Source organism: Micromys minutus, assembly GCF_963924665.1.
Source record: "Micromys minutus genome assembly, chromosome: 21".
Taxonomy (NCBI): Eukaryota; Metazoa; Chordata; class Mammalia; order Rodentia; family Muridae; genus Micromys; species Micromys minutus.
Window position 1 is genome coordinate 33,262,430 of NC_137956.1, and position 15,585 is coordinate 33,278,014.

At 44.0% G+C, this 15,585-nt stretch overlaps 1 protein-coding gene across 2 annotated transcripts in view; it reads right to left on the reverse strand.

Moving 5' to 3' along the window:
* The window catches only part of EPHB1 (EPH receptor B1), a gene marked incomplete at its 5' end in the record, with an annotated part of 415,761 nt that overhangs the window by 44,546 nt on the left and 355,630 nt on the right, over nucleotides 1–15,585 (reverse strand). For both annotated transcript variants that reach the window (XM_080934568.1, XM_080934567.1), the window contains one exon: nucleotides 3,936–4,183. In XM_080934568.1, coding sequence (XP_080790694.1) covers nucleotides 3,936–4,183 — 248 coding nt within the window. The remainder of the gene's footprint in view (nucleotides 1–3,935; nucleotides 4,184–15,585) is intronic.

Here is a 15,585-nt window from a genome sequence, read left to right on the forward strand (position 1 = left end):
CAGGGAGGATTTAGGTATTTCCACTTTCATTGACAAATCCACTTCAGGAAATGAAACCCTTATTTGATTTGTTTGAAGAGAATGAATCATAGATTTTTTTTAACTAAAAGAGAACTTTCCAGCTCACCCAGCTCAATGCCTTTAGTTTATAGATTGGAAAATTGAGTTAACGGGACTCACTCCAGGCCACAGGGTGACTCATAGCCGGAGCCAAGGTAGGGACTCAGTCTCAGGGGCTTCCAATCTGATATTCTCACCCTAGTTGCTTCCTTCCAGCTTAAAATCATGAGTGAGCTCTCCCAATGAGAACTGTTCCATTTGACACCAATCCTCGACTTCCAAGAGTCTTACCGAAATAAGAAATAATCATCTGTGAATGAACCAACAATGACCATGAGAAGCTTTTGACCAGACATGGATCTGAGCTTCAGGATGGTTTTGAAGATTAGGAAAGAGCCACTGGATGGGTGCCATTAGTTCTTGGTATCAAGAAGAAATATTCAATAATTAATCAGTCAATCCAAAACTTCCATTTAAAACAATTAGCAACAAGGAACCACCTCCTGGGTGTTTCCAATCCTCTCAGAAGACAGGAATTCCAAGTCCTGGAAAAACAGGAATGGAGAGAAAGGAGATGTGGGTCTCTGAGGCCCTGACCCAGAGTGAGCGGAACGGCCTCTTGAAGCTGCTAGGTCTAGGTTTGTCAGAAAGGGACCAGTTGTACGGTTTAAGAACTAACTCTTTTCCTTTCGTTTTTGAATGGTGGTCCTAAAATTATCCCCCTTCCCAGAAGATGGACCTTGTAGAATTGAACTGATGACCTATTTTTTCAATTTTATCAAGCAGCAGATACATCAATTAATGTTGCTATGCTCCAGGGTTCAGTAGTAAGGCTGAAATTAGATTTATAGATTACCTGCCTTCACGAGGTGCAAGCAGTCAGAAACGCTTCGTTTCCCTGGTGCTCTTGGCTCTGCCTGCTCTTGCCACCCTTTCTAGCTGTGCCCTTGTCTCTGTTTTTCTGAGTTCCTCTCTTGCCCCTAGGTTTCCTCCCACTGTGCATATATACAGCCTCATTATGATGAATGAACCCCAAGTCTATGTGTCACAGGCCCCAGGTGGAAAATGTTCTGTCTGGGTGGAGTAGCAGGGTGAGTCTTTGATTTTCAGGGTCTCCTGGAGGATGAATCTCCCTGTCCTATAGGTGACCTGAGGACAGACTCTGATTACACTCTCCCAACCATGTAGTGACTTTCTCTGAGATAGAATCAAGCAACACAAAGGAAATGAGTCCAGAAATGGTCCTTAGGCTGGCCCAGATGACGCTTGCCTTCTGGTCACCTTCATTTCCTTTGCAAGATTTCTGATCATAAACGCTTGCCTTCACTTTTCTGTGTCTACAAAGACAGCAAATGAGATGCCATGGCCACACAGCATTGCCTGAACTCTCTGCCACTCTCTAGAAATAATTGCGCATGGTTTGCAGTCAACATCTAACATGGGTTCCAGTGGCAGGTGCTAGAGTTTCAAAGTAGAGCTACCTCCATTCCCTCAAGGAGGCATGGGTATGAACCCACAATCTACAGCAATTTCTTCATCCCCACTTCTTCAAACACCTCCCCAATACGTAGCTAAGGCAGCAAGCATGTACTGCCTTGCAAAGGCAGCTTTGTTAGTATGAAAGTGTGACTTGTAATCAAATCCCATGGCCAGACCCTCTCTGCTCCTGGGAGGGGGAGCAAACTTGAAGCTGCTGTAGACTGTGAAATAGTCCACACTTACTTTAACTTCTGCACATCCCAGTTACCATTCCCCTTCATGCTGTCTGCAAATTCCCCAATGGAGACATTCTATCTGTGTGTGTGTGTGTGTGTGTGTGTGTGTGTGTGTGTGTGTGTGTGTGAGCACAGCTGCCTTTTCTGCCTATGGAGGACCCAGAAACCAAAACCGAGTGTTTCCCATAATCCATTTCTGTCTTACTTTTTGAGGCAGGGTCTCTCATTGAGCTCAGTGTTTCGGTTATACTAACTAGTCAGAGATCCCTTAAGATCTACATGTCTCCTGTTCCCCACCTCAAGCCCAGTACTGTTGTTACAGATATTTGCCAAGGTATCTGCTTATATGAGTACTGGGAATCTGAACTCAGGCTCAGCCAGGTCCCTAGCCACTTGAGACTAAATTAGAAGTAAAGTTATTGTTGTCCCTAAAACAAGGGATCCATTTCCTTGGATCCAGATGGACCCTTCACTGCAGTGAAAGTGACACTGTGTGATTGCCCAAACATACAAATGGTCCAGCCTCCACTATCTCCTTGAAGGATGCTTGTTTTTGGTCCCAGCTTGTTCTAAAGATGCTCAAATGGGCCACTGAAAAAGAGACAGCGATATCACATTTAAACTCCATGTTAACACAATATTGAAGAAGATCAGACACTTTCAAGCCTTGCCCTGAGATGTTTCATATAACTCCACCAGAAACTAGATGCTCTGTCCTATACCCTTGCCTCAGTTGCAGACTCATGAGAGTTATAAACCATGCTGCTATGCTAAGTCAGTAGGGTGTTGGGGTGATTAGTTATAAAGCATTAGGGCTGTATTTCTTCTATTGCACAGGCCCAGTACTCAGTGTATGCTTTGCCAGAGCAGTCAACCGGCTGATATTTCAGTATGAAGGATGGTGTTTGATCAGCAACCAAAGCTGCTCACTGAGTATACGGACATGCATAGCCTGCTTGCCCAAAGTCCTCATTTAGAAGGCTATGGCCATTCTTTGATGCTGTCCCCAGACTCTCTGCTCTCGGAGTCACTAGATGTTCCCTCCCTGAGACTCTTGGTCAGGTCTGACTCGCAGCCTAGGTTTGGCTACCATCCATTCTCCATAGGTATCCGTGATCTCCTGTAAGAGAATGGTTCCATTGTGAGCATGACCTCATGAGCCTGAGTTCTGACAGGGTTCGCTCATTGCTCACTCAACTAGAATGCATCCAGGTACAGCCACATCTGCTGCAGGTTGGACTGGGGGTCACAGCTCTGCACAGACGCCAGGAAAGATTTCTTGGTGCCTGTGACGTCTTTCAGGTGCCTCTTTAAATGGCAGGAGGCTCAGGGTTTTTCTAGAAGATGGCAGCCTGTTTCCTTTCTAACTAGCCAGCTGAAGAGAACAGTCTGGGAGGTTGGCTATGTTGGTGAAAGGCAGCAATGGCCACAGACAATCTCTTTAGTCTCAGTAATTCATGGAGATATCTGTGACCATTTGCTTCTGCCAGCTTATTCAACCCATAAGCATTTACTGAGGCCACTTCCCCATATCTCCCTTGCTCTGAGGAGACCTCAGATTATGCTTTGTTCTTTTCTTTTTTAAAAGTATATTTAAAAATCTTAAATATGCTTTAATTACAATGTAAGTATATCACCCCTCTACTCCATTTCTTATTCGTCTTCAAGCTCTTGGATCTATGGCTTCCAAGAGAACATCTTGGAAGAACTGATGAACAGAAAGAGTGTATGAACCTAAATACCAGAAAATCTGCCGTGAGACTGACTCTCGTAGAAATGACTGGATAAATAAGACATGCACGCGCGCACACACACACACACACACACACACACACACACACACACCAACAACAGGATATATGCTAACAAGGAAGAGGAAATGTCTCATGGAGGCAGTGAGGGCGTTTCACCCCTACATTGAGAGCCAGGATCGAGGATTGGCCTTTCCCAGGAATGAGGCCTCCTGATTGGTTACCCAGTGCTTAGCTGTTCTTTCCTTTTAACAACAATCCTCTGCTAACCTTGCCAAGGTTAAAACCTGCCCACATGTGACCAGCCAGTCCTGAAGGAAGACTATCCTCACAGGACACTTCTACCCAGACCCTTTCCGCTCCATCCAGCAGTATTAACACCCCCACCCCCTACTCCCATTGCTCCTACCCGGAGGAAAGAATCTAAAGCGCCATTCTCCATGAACTCCGTAATGATCATCACAGGCCGGCTCTTGGTGACGACACCCTCCAGGCGAATGATGTTGGGATGGTCAAACTGGCCCATGATGCTCGCCTCGCTCAGAAAATCCCGACGTTGTTTCTCTGAGTACCCAGCCTTCAGGGTCTTGATGGCCACATAGATTTCCCTCTTGCCTGGCAGCTTCAAACGGCCTTTGTACACTTCTCCAAACTCCCCTGAAACATTAAGTATGCAATTAGGCTCCTCATCCTTCTCAACCTTTGGAACCACACGGGGAGGCATCTTATTAAGAGCAAAATGGTGCTCAAGGTAGGATTGCGATTTGAGTGAAAACGTGGAAATTGGGTTTGTTCTATGCAATTGTGATGTCTGGGCTGTAATCAGTTCATAGGATACACAGAAGGAATACTAAAGAACGCTCTTCAAGTCCCTCCTTAGAAATAGTTTGAGTAATTGAAGCAGAATTTCAAAACCTATCCAAGTTTGAGTTTTGTCCCACCCTTAATATTTTGTGTGTGTGCTCCGCCTGAATAATTAAAATGTCCAGCTTCACTTTGACAGAGTCGTGGTTCATTTTTAGCAAAGCCTGGTGGCCAAGTGTCTGGGGACGGAGGCTATGTGGGTACTCTAGTTGATGCTCCCACGTCAAAGTGAATGTACCAGTGGCTAGTCTGCCCCCCCAGAAAGCAGGCCCTGAAAAAGTAGGAAAGGATCAGGTTTATCCCTGAGAGATAAAAGGGGGAGGAAACAGGATCAGAACATGGAGAGTCCCAGATCACAGCAAACACATCCCAAGTTGACAAAGTCTCAGCCAGCCCTGCAAGAGTCCCTGTTCTCAAAATAGTTAGCCCCTAAGATCCCCACCAGGGTCGGCCACTGCCTGGGGGCCACCTAGAGGAGCTATGCCTCTACAGGAAAGTGGGGTCAGATCCAGGGACTGCTCCAGCTTGAAGCCTGGCAGCTGGACAGTAACATATTTCCCCAAGTAGGCACAGGCAAAACGTCTCCACAGGTGTACAGTAGGATTTCAACTTTTTTTTTTTTTTTTTTTTTTTTGCAAAAAATTCACTAAGAGTAAAAACAATTTTGATGACACCGTTTCATAGCTGTCTAAAAGAAAAAAATGTCTGTTGAGTCCTGCTTAATGTGCTTTCAAAAGTTATTTGGTGATTTCTCTTGGTTTTGTGACTTCTAGTTTTTTTCATGGGAGGTAGTTAAGTGTCTCCTTGCAAGGGCTTCACTGAAATGCATGTCAAAGGCCTGTCAGGAGACACAGGGGCTTCTGGTGGGCAAACTTGTGTTTTTCTTCACCTTAAGCTTTTAAAAGAAAATGATAGAGCAAACTGTGAACAATCAAATGAACCACTGGCCACACGGGAAAGACTTTACCAGCATGCTTCTGTGCTCCGGTCTGGACTTCCTTTTGCTTTCTGCTACAGAAAACACTGGAAGAAAGCTATACAACAGGACTTCTATGCAATACTGCTCTGAATTCTACTGAGCATGACAGAATGTGGAGCTGGAGGAGAGGCTGGCCCTAAGCACCATTAAGAAGATTTCATCCCAGCCCTAATACTCAGATAGCTGTTGTTTGTAGCATTGGCTTTGAGATTGAATCATGTGCTGCTTTGGTGAATTGCTTGAGGTCAGATTGAGGCTCTCTCATGTTTGGAGCTTGCACACCCATTGGAGTGCCTGGCATTTGGTTGGCATGCCTATAAAATCAGTGTGTCATATGTATTATTATTTGTTTGGACTTTGCCTTGCCCACACTCAGGTTATAAAATATTAAGACCCTGTCACCCCATTGCCCAAAAGAAGCCAAAGTGCTGACACTTAAAGTTGTACATAAAGGGATGCTCATGGAGGCTGACAAGATGGCCCAGCTGGTAAAGTGTCTGTCACTCACATTTAAGGATCTTTGTTCAGATCACCAGTATATACATTTAAAAAAAAAAATGCCGTGGTGGCACATGCCTGCAGGAGTACTGGGAATTTGGAGACAGGAGGATTCCCTGAAGATCACTGGCCACCTACTCTTGTTGAATTGGTAAGCTACAGGTTCACAGAGACCCTGTCTCAAAATGTAAGGGACAACAGTCAATAAAGATATTCATCCTGAATCTCTGATTTCCAGAATCATACATAAAAGTGAACACACACACACCAACTTATACAGATAGGTAGGCCCCACACAAATAAGAATGTTTGCCACTGCTGTAAATGAATACTGAATGCCTATGTCAAGGAATGCTTGGAAAACTCCATATCCATCTCAGGGAATGCCTAGAAATATTGAAAGTAATAGATGAGTGATATGTGTTGACTGGAAGATGTTCACATATATTAAGTGAAGCAAGTCACAGAACGTCACTTGCTGTGTGTGCCCATATGGGATGCATGTCAATACAAAATAGAAATGATGAAAAATACATATCAACTGTATTTTTAACATCAACTTACTTCTAAAAATGGTTCTAAGGGAAGGATGGAGATGGGACATGGGAGTAGAGATTAGTAAACTGAGTTTCATTAATTTTATGTTGAGTTGCTATAATAAGCACAATTTGAGTAGTTAAAATGCCAAAAATTTAACCTGCCCCATATATGTGTCTATCTATCATATATGTATAAATGTATACATTTATGTGTAATGTGCATATATAGTAGAATCTATCCTTCCTGATAACCTAATATTAATAACTATGAATACAAATAATATGTTCGATAAATATGCTAATTGAATAATATTGGTTAGTATTTCTTCTTGTTGCCATAATGAGTTTTATTTTCCCTTAGGAGAAAGATAAAATTGAGAGTTTAGGCGAAGGATATCCAACGATTTCTTCTGGATGGAGATAGCCCACAGATAAGTATCTATTGGCCACTTACTATGGCATTCTGTCAAATCACCATGACATTCTTGCAAATAAAATATCCATTTTACTAACAAGCAAATTAGCAAGGAGACATCAAAAGCTTGTTCCTAAACCAGACAACTGAATGTCAGTCAGGGCTCTGACAACACTGACTTCATTTCTTACCATTTGCCACTGGATAAAAAGTTACAATTCAGAGAGCACCATGGCCAGTCTTGTAGCTTCAAGGCCTTGTCCTTCTCAGTGACTATACCAGCAAGTCTATATTTTACAAAGAGCTTGGAAGTGGAGTTTCTTCCTTGTCTTCCTTCCTATCCTCTTTCTCCTATTCTCCTCATTATCTTCCTTCTGAGACAAGGTCTGTAGCCCAGGGCATCCTCCAGCTGGTAGCAATCTTCCTGTTTCAGCATCCTGGGTACTAGTTTTACAAGCTCGTGCCACTGCCTATCTGGGAATAATTCCATAAGTGGATGCCATTCATCCAAGACTCTTGCCTGGGACTTAGAATCAGAATATTTATCAGCCTGTGTGTGCAATTTGGAAAAAACACACCAGGTGAACCTAATGTGCCTCCAAACACACACATCAATACCCCAGTTCAGAAATTCTGTTCCATGTCTGTTGGCCCTGCAATTAAAGTACAGAGACTTGGGTTTCGTCTCAAGATTCTAAGTAATTGGTCTGGGTGCAGCCTGGAAATTTCTATATTTAATAGCTGCCTACAGGATTGGCTATATAATTCTAGTGCCGGCAGAAAATTAAAATATAGGACTCCTTGCTCAAAAATTATGAAGGATTTCAAGATGGTGACAGGGGAACATAAAACTGAAGTGGAACCCTCTCTGAATATAAAACTCTGTTTTTAGCTATAATGTCTCAGCCCTGGCAGCACAGGTGCTCCTACAGTGTGGCCATGGCTGAGAACTGTGCTTTAACCCCCAGAATCCTGCACACAGATTAGTGAACTCCAAAGCCCAGAAGCCTGGGAACATATTTGACTCCTTTGAGCTTGCACACATGCTGTCCTCACACTGCACACAGCTGGGAACACAAAGTAGTCTTTACCAGGGTGTGTGTGTGTGTGTGTGTGTGTGTGTGTGTGTGTGTGTGTGTGTGTGTGTGTGTGTAGAAGGAAGAAATGGTGGAGGGAAAACAAGAAAGCATGGTATTGAGAAGCTGTCTCCCCTAGGACATAGTAGATGAGATTACATCTCTGATTGACAAGCGTCACCTTGCTGTTTGATCCTTATGGCTAACTGCTTCACAAATCAGTGCCTCTAAGACTGAAGCTTCAGATTCTATCTTCTGCAGGGCCTCATCTTATTCTCTGAGAATCAGAAAATAAAAGCGTGTTCTCCGGTAATGTTGCTGGTGACTTCGGTGCTCAGAAATCTGTTCTGCAGTGGCATTAAGAATGGGGACTCTGGGAAATTGTCCCTTTCCTTTCCAGTTTGAGAGAGGGAGGGAGGGAGGAGGGGGAGAGAAAGGGAGAGGAAGATGGTGAGGGAAGAGGAAGAGAGAGGGGAAAAGGGAGAGGAGAGAGACTTACTAGTCTCTGAACAAGGAGGTTTTCAAAACACCAACTGCAAAAATAAGTCACTCAGTATCAAGACCCTCCTCAGAGGTGCCCCACAATTAAGGGTTCCCTAAATATAATGAGGCAGGTGGAGGAGGGATCTTCAAGTCCACTGCAGCCTGAAAGCAATGGGTACTGGTTTGGTGTCTCTGGTATTCAACATTCTCATCCCTACATAAAAGAAAGAAGTAGGAGGCTGCCTAACCTTCCACCCTGGGAGTTGAGAGAGGGGTCACTAGATGTCAGACAGGTAAGGACACATGTGGGTGGTGAGTGAAAAACAAAGAGATAGAAGTGAGGAAAGAATGTATTTGTGGGATGTTAAGGTCAAGAAACAGGGAAGACACGTGGGTAGCTTTGCAAGACCTACAGGTGAAAACAGGTGTCTGAGGCAGTGGGATGTTGCCAGGAACTCCAGTATAAAGGATATTCCCAGACAAGCAAAATGGTCTCAGGGATGTGGGAACCAATGACCTTATAGTCATTATTTATTAATAACAAGGACAACTCAGTACTTGTGCTGTTTACAATCTAAGAAAGCATTATGTGCATGTATTCTTTAACTTTTGATCCATGCACTAATTTTGAAAACTGCATTTGCCTGGGTGTTGTGGTACACCGAAGACAGGGAAACATAGATTGCGACCAGACTGGACTGTGCAGTAAGACTTGGTCTCAAAAACCAAGTGAGCAAGCCCAAGTGATTAAGCCAAGTGACACAATGCAGACATCTGTTTTTCAGCTTTCAGATACTTTTCCTGCCTTAGAACAGAACTCGATAGTGCCTTGTTGTGTGCAGGCCTGAAATCGTCAAGACTTTTCTGTGCCATGTGCCCCACATGAGAATCTTAATAAAATCATTTTAGCACATCAAGGTTGGAATAGAAACTGGTTTGGTTTGATAATGTTTGTGGTTGGTTATTCTTTAAGAAGACTTATGTACACTAAGTGTAGCCAGCCTAATCTTAGTCAGGGTAGACTTCAATAGGCACACATCTCTGCTAATGTCCTGGGTTCTCTCTCAGAGCCTCACATCTATTTACTGGGGGCCCAGCTCCTGCATGAAGCCAGCATGGAGGCCAAGGACACTCAGTGGCTCTCAGTGTGACTCATCCAGCTTCTGTATCTGGAACTTATTAGAAGATACAAATTCCCAGAGACCAGAAGCTCTATTAGATCAGAGACTTGGTGAGCGGAACCTTGGAATCTGGATGTTAGCCCATTTCCATGTGATTCAGATGTCTGGCTCTCCTTTGGAAAGTACTTCCCTTAGGGCTGTCCACGCATGCCTTCTAGCTAGTTCTTCTGACAGTCCTCCCAGACAGCTGGGGGAATCTATTCCTTACAAGTGCAGCCTTGCCAGAGCCTCTTTCCTACCTTCCTTGACAAAACGAGCAAGAGAGAAACAGTGTTTCAACAGCGTCAAATACCTCAACTATTATATATAAAATCAGAAGGGGAGAATTTTCAATTTTTGAAACATCCAGTGTGCCAGCCGGCAGGTATTTCAAGCAGCAGCTATTGGCTGTGTGCAGCAGGAATCTATACCCACAATTGCACCCTCCCTGCTTCCAGCAGCATTTTAAAGTCTCAAATTGCCTTGGGGGGAAAATGGAAAGCAGAAATCCTAGATACTAATTCAGGCATCCATTCGATATGAAACTTTTAAAGAATAAGTTTAAGCTAGGTTTGAAAGAATGGTTTCAAGCCAAGTTTCAACACAATCACCTGTGCAAGCTAAATAGATTGTAACTAAACACAAGACTGGTAAGGCTCACATCCAACCATCTCCTGACCATGCACAGAGGACAGACATTATTAATAGAGCACAGCTGTTTTCATCCTTTTTGCAGAGTTCCTCTGATGTCCATTATCCAGGCTGCTGCATACCCTTAGTGCATGAGACAGACTTGTTTCATGGTCACAGAATTCACAGAATGTAATAATGAGATGGTAGAGGCCAAACGACGGCTCCTTTTCTGTAATTCTTTGTGGTTGTTAGACAATGTGCTTCTGTATCACATGTGTTTATATTGTGTATTCATGCATGACATTACATATATCATACATACATCTATATAATTTTCACGACATAATTAAGAGTATAGAAGTATAAATAAAACACATTTGGGCCCCTGTTGTCCTTCTTAGGGCATGCTTAGAATGTGAACAGAGATAGGATGTGTCCTACGAAGGACATGCTTTTTCCAGGGACTACTGGATAGTCTTCATAGCACTACCATAAGGAACAATGAATTGGAAGGCAGTATTGTAATTCCCCGCAAAAAGGGGCTGGGTACTCTAACTGCTAGGCAGAGTTTACCATCAGAAGCAATGACTGTGTCTTTAGTTGCTTTTTTTTTCCACAGCAACAAAAGTGGCAGAGAGTGCAGGGGTTTCATTTACCAGCTCTGGATCAGCCACATCTGAGTTTAAATTGTAGCCACATCATTAACTCAAGGGCAGCACAGCCCTGCAGCAAGCCATCCTCTGCATGTTGATTTCCTCACCCGTCTAGAAAACCCATGCACACGTAAACATCATCTCTGACTCACGGGCTGCTACAAGGATTAAATGCACAGCACTTGTGAAATGTGCAGGGTAGTGCCAGCACACCACACCACACATGCTAGCACTCTTTGATGATAGTTCCTGGAGACATTCCCTTGGGCTCCTCTTCTAGAACCATTCCTGCAACCCTGATGTGGCCCTCCTTGTGCTCAATGATGCTGAGAGTGTCAGGTTAGCAGGGAACCTTTCTCTACAGGAATTCATCCAAAGATAACAACCCCACACAGTGAGCACACATTCATCTGAACAGAGCACCCATTTGCTTACCCAACACACCCCTCCCTGCAAGCATCCTTCTTGCTATGGTAGAAGGGCTTTATGAGTAGCTGCTAGCAATGAGAGTTTATTCACTAAAATACAGTCGGCATGCTTTCCCCTGGATATCACCTCTAATGACACCCCTACCTACAATTTCATGCTCTTAACAGCCATATGCTCGGCCTGCTGCATAGTTGCACAGGTTGCAAACTGAACACAGGAGTGTTTCGTTCGGTTAGGAATGTATATGGTGGCCCTGATTGGTTCTCTAGATAAGTCCTACCAATCAAAAGACACCAGAGATCTGAAACTGACCAGCGAGGTGACACCTATTGGTCACACCTATGGTAACCGTAAGCTGATAGTCTCCATGAAGACCAGAGGAGTGGAATGCCTCCTCCCCAGAGATGTCAGCCGATGCCACTGTCCACACAGGGAAGGAGATAGATTGGTTTTCCCTCACTCCAGTGAGCCATCTTTGGAGTGTCCAATACGCACTGACCATATTCCATCTCTCTAGTCTCTTTCTTTCATTCCCTCAAATTGTTTAGCTCTCAAAATTTTTACCCCTGCCATGTGTTGTTCTACAAAACTGTCATCAGCACATATGAGAAACATTTAGTCGTACAACAAAATGCCCACATACTAGGTCAAGTCCCAGGTTAGTGAAAGAACATGTATTCTGTCTCTCTAATATAGCGTTGAGCCTCATGAGGAAAGGCTGACATAAAACAACTAAGAATTAATGACATATTAATCTTCTTGAGTGATGTTATACCTGGCTGTATAGTGGTTACTTTTTATTTCTTAGTTCAGCATCCTATACAGGTTTAAAAGATACTTTGAAGTTACTGTGATATGTCTGTCTCATAGTTTCCAGATTCTATCCATTGACCTCTTCCCTCAGATAACCAACATTGTCACTCCCTGGGTACCAAGAAGCCTTACTCTGCCTTCTTGGTACTTAATGGTCTTCATTTCTGGGCCCAACCACCGTGCCAACTGCCCCCATCAACTCCAGTCCCTCAGCATCATAGTAGATCCATTTGCTACACTATTCTAGTTTGGATATCTAGTTGTTTCAATGGCATCCCCCATCCCACCTTTTATCCCAACATCAGCCCTCTCAAGTCTTCTTCCCATAGCTAGACAAAGCCCCAGTAGCTTGTCTGTAGGCCTCAGAAGGCTCTTCTGTTCTCTACCATAATCTCCCTCCCATCAGACCTACAGCAGTTACCATAGTCCACAGTCTCAATACTATCCTATTGTTCAACCTGCTCAGAATTTCATTTGACCCCTGGGAGGAGAGGATCTCTCAAGTCCAGATTTTTCATCTCTAGGCTAGCCTGATGATCTAGACCAATCTACAAAAAAAGAGCCTTTTCAGCAGCGCTGTCTCTGTTCTTGCTCCACCTAAGTTGACTTATCCACCTCAGTGTTCACTTAGGTGTCTCTTCCCCAAGTCCTCCCTGACAGCAAGGCTCTCCAAATATCTATAAGACTACATCCTCCCTGTGGTCACCCCAACCCATCATCCATCACACAACCTCTTCTTTCCTTTCCAGGAGTGTGGTACTGTGTTTTGGGCTAGAAAATAATTTCCCATGGCAGGGACTGCAAAACATTGAGTCCGTTTCCCGACCAGCATCAACTACAGTTTCAGGCTTAATTGATGAAGTTTCTTCCTGAATACTAAAACAGCCCCTCTTGTAGGAAGCACAGCCCTCTTCTCTGGTTCCATATTTGGTAGACAAAGGCTTCATAGTCTTATTTAAAAGAACCCCACATAGGCTATGGGTCGGCATTACTTATACACTCCAAGATGTAAGGTGGTTATGTGTCCAACTACCAGCTCTCTCAAAAAACCAAGTATCAGGGAGAAACACATGTTCATGGCTAGCAGTGTTTGCTAATTTCCAGGGTGTAAATATGCCCACAATGGCCAATGGTGAACACCAATGGTATTGTATGTGGGGCTGGGAAGAGGTACCCAAAGTTGGCTCATGCGAGCTAGTGCAGGCAGATTCCAGCCTGCCGGAGTTGAAACATAATGCTCATTTTTCTCCTTGCATCACATGGCATTCCTTTTCTGTCACTGTCTCTCTCTAATACAACATTTCCCAACCTTCCTGGTGCCGCATCCCTTTTATATCGTTCCTCATGTTGTGGTGACCAAACAACTGGAAATTTTTCTCATTGCTACTTCATGACTCTAATTCTGCCACTGTTCTACGAATTGTAATCTCATTTTCTGTGCTTTCCAATGGCCTTAGGTGACCCCCGTGCAAAGGCCATTTTACCCCCAAAAGGGTTGTGACCTACAGGTTGAGAACCACTGCTCTAAGGTGTTTCACAAAACGGTACCTTTTCCCTAATAGTTTTTAGCTCTGAAGGTTACTTCTTTGATGGAGTTGTTGTGGTTAGAATGTAAACTGCCTCCTATAGGTTCATTTACTTGAATACTTGGTCTTCTGCTACTGGTGATACTTTAAGAGTTTGGGGTCAGGGGCTGCAGAGATGGCTTAGTGGTTAAGAGCATGTGCTGCTCTTGTAGAGGACCCACATTCAATTCCCAGTCCCATATGGTACTTCATAGTCATCCATAGCTCCACTTCTAGGAGATCTTATGCCCTTCTTCTGACTTCTGTGGACACTAAGCATATCCATTGTGCCCATATGTGTAAGCAAAATTCTCACATGGAAAATAAAACAAATACATTTGGAAGAGGGAATAATAGTTGTGGTACCTTTAAGAGGTGGAGCCTTGATGAAGGAGTGGATCTCCAGAGATAAGCTGTGAGGTTTGCTTCCCATCTGCTTTTTGCATTCTAACCAGGTACTTCAGGCTCCTGCTGCTGTCCCTCCTTGATGTATCATGTCCCCTTTTAAACCATAAGCCAGAGTAAACCCTTCCTGCCTTAAGATGCTTCTAGTCAACTATTTGGTCACAAAAAAGAAAAAAATAAAAGGAATAGAGGAGTCCTCCTGATCCCAAGCATCCCCAGCCCATGGGGCTATACAGAGCCTGCAAAGAAGGGCCCTGTAGTTTCCCTGTGCCTGCACGATAATGGTATAAAGTAGCTGTCTGAGAATACTGCTCACTTCCAGTAAGTCTGTCAGACTTTAGAGCACAGGAGCCATTTATTCTTCTTAGGAAATCCACTTCAGTGTATAGAAAGTATCCATTAAAAGCTTTTTGATGTAGGGAGACAAAGAAGAGGAGGAAAAAGGGGAGGGAGGGAATACTGAAAGGAAGGAGAAAGGGAGGGACTGAGGAGGGAGGGAGGAAAGGAGGGAAGGAGAAAAGGAAGGAAGGAGGGGGAGAGGGAGAAAGGGGAAGGAGGGAGAGGTGGAGGAAAGGAAGGGATTAGTTGACTATTTTTCCTGTGTAGCTTTTACTCCCCCATCCCCAATTTTTCAAACCAGTTTTTCCCTTCTGCCCTAATTCCTCTGGATGGTTAAGAGAAACATTGTCAATTACATTGTGTGGTTGTGTTCCCCCTTTTGTTTGGCTACGAAGTGATCTCTCGATCAGCAAAGAGGTAGCCAGTCTCAGTGAGGCAGTGTGTGGGGGAGATGAGTGTGTTTGTAGAGTGTCTTGTATTAAAATCACATCCGGTTGTAAATAGCAAGTTAATACCCATAGGGATCAGTCCTGGGATGCTTCTGAGTCACAAGGAGATGAGCCTTGGTAGAGAGTGGTCAGGAGGGACCAGGCAAAATTCTTAATGCTACGTTGCTGAGCATCATGTAATCTGTTAAGTGCATCCCTCTCAATACCAGGTGAGCCACATGAAAATCACTGAACCTCCTCTGAGCAGAATGCACAAACACCGCGGCACTGGCAAGTGCTATACACAAATGGAAGGTGAAGGATAGACTGGGACCATCAATTGTCCCTTTATGGGGATCCAGCAGTTGGTGAGCTCACCCCAAATTGTAGCTCCCTGGCAGAATCACAAAGCGAGAAGGCTCTTTACTCGTCCCTTGACAAAGGCAGGAGGGGTGTTGATGTGTGCTGTCTGGGATGAAATGCAGTCCAGAACACATCACTCTAAGCACATGACATAAATAACAACATTAAAATCACTAGTGCCATTACAGCAAGCCATAACAACAATTAATAATGCGGGCAAACAGAATGCAGGACAGCAGGCCCGCCTCCTCAACACTCTTAAGTTTCCTGGAGAAATCAAAGCCTGTGAGAGCAGTCCAATTTATCTGGTACCCAACCTTCCAACGCATGATCCTTAAATATGTCAGCGTCTAAAGAGGAAGGGAAAATAATCGACACAGAAGTGAGAGTCGTGGTTCAGTGAAATATTTAATGACA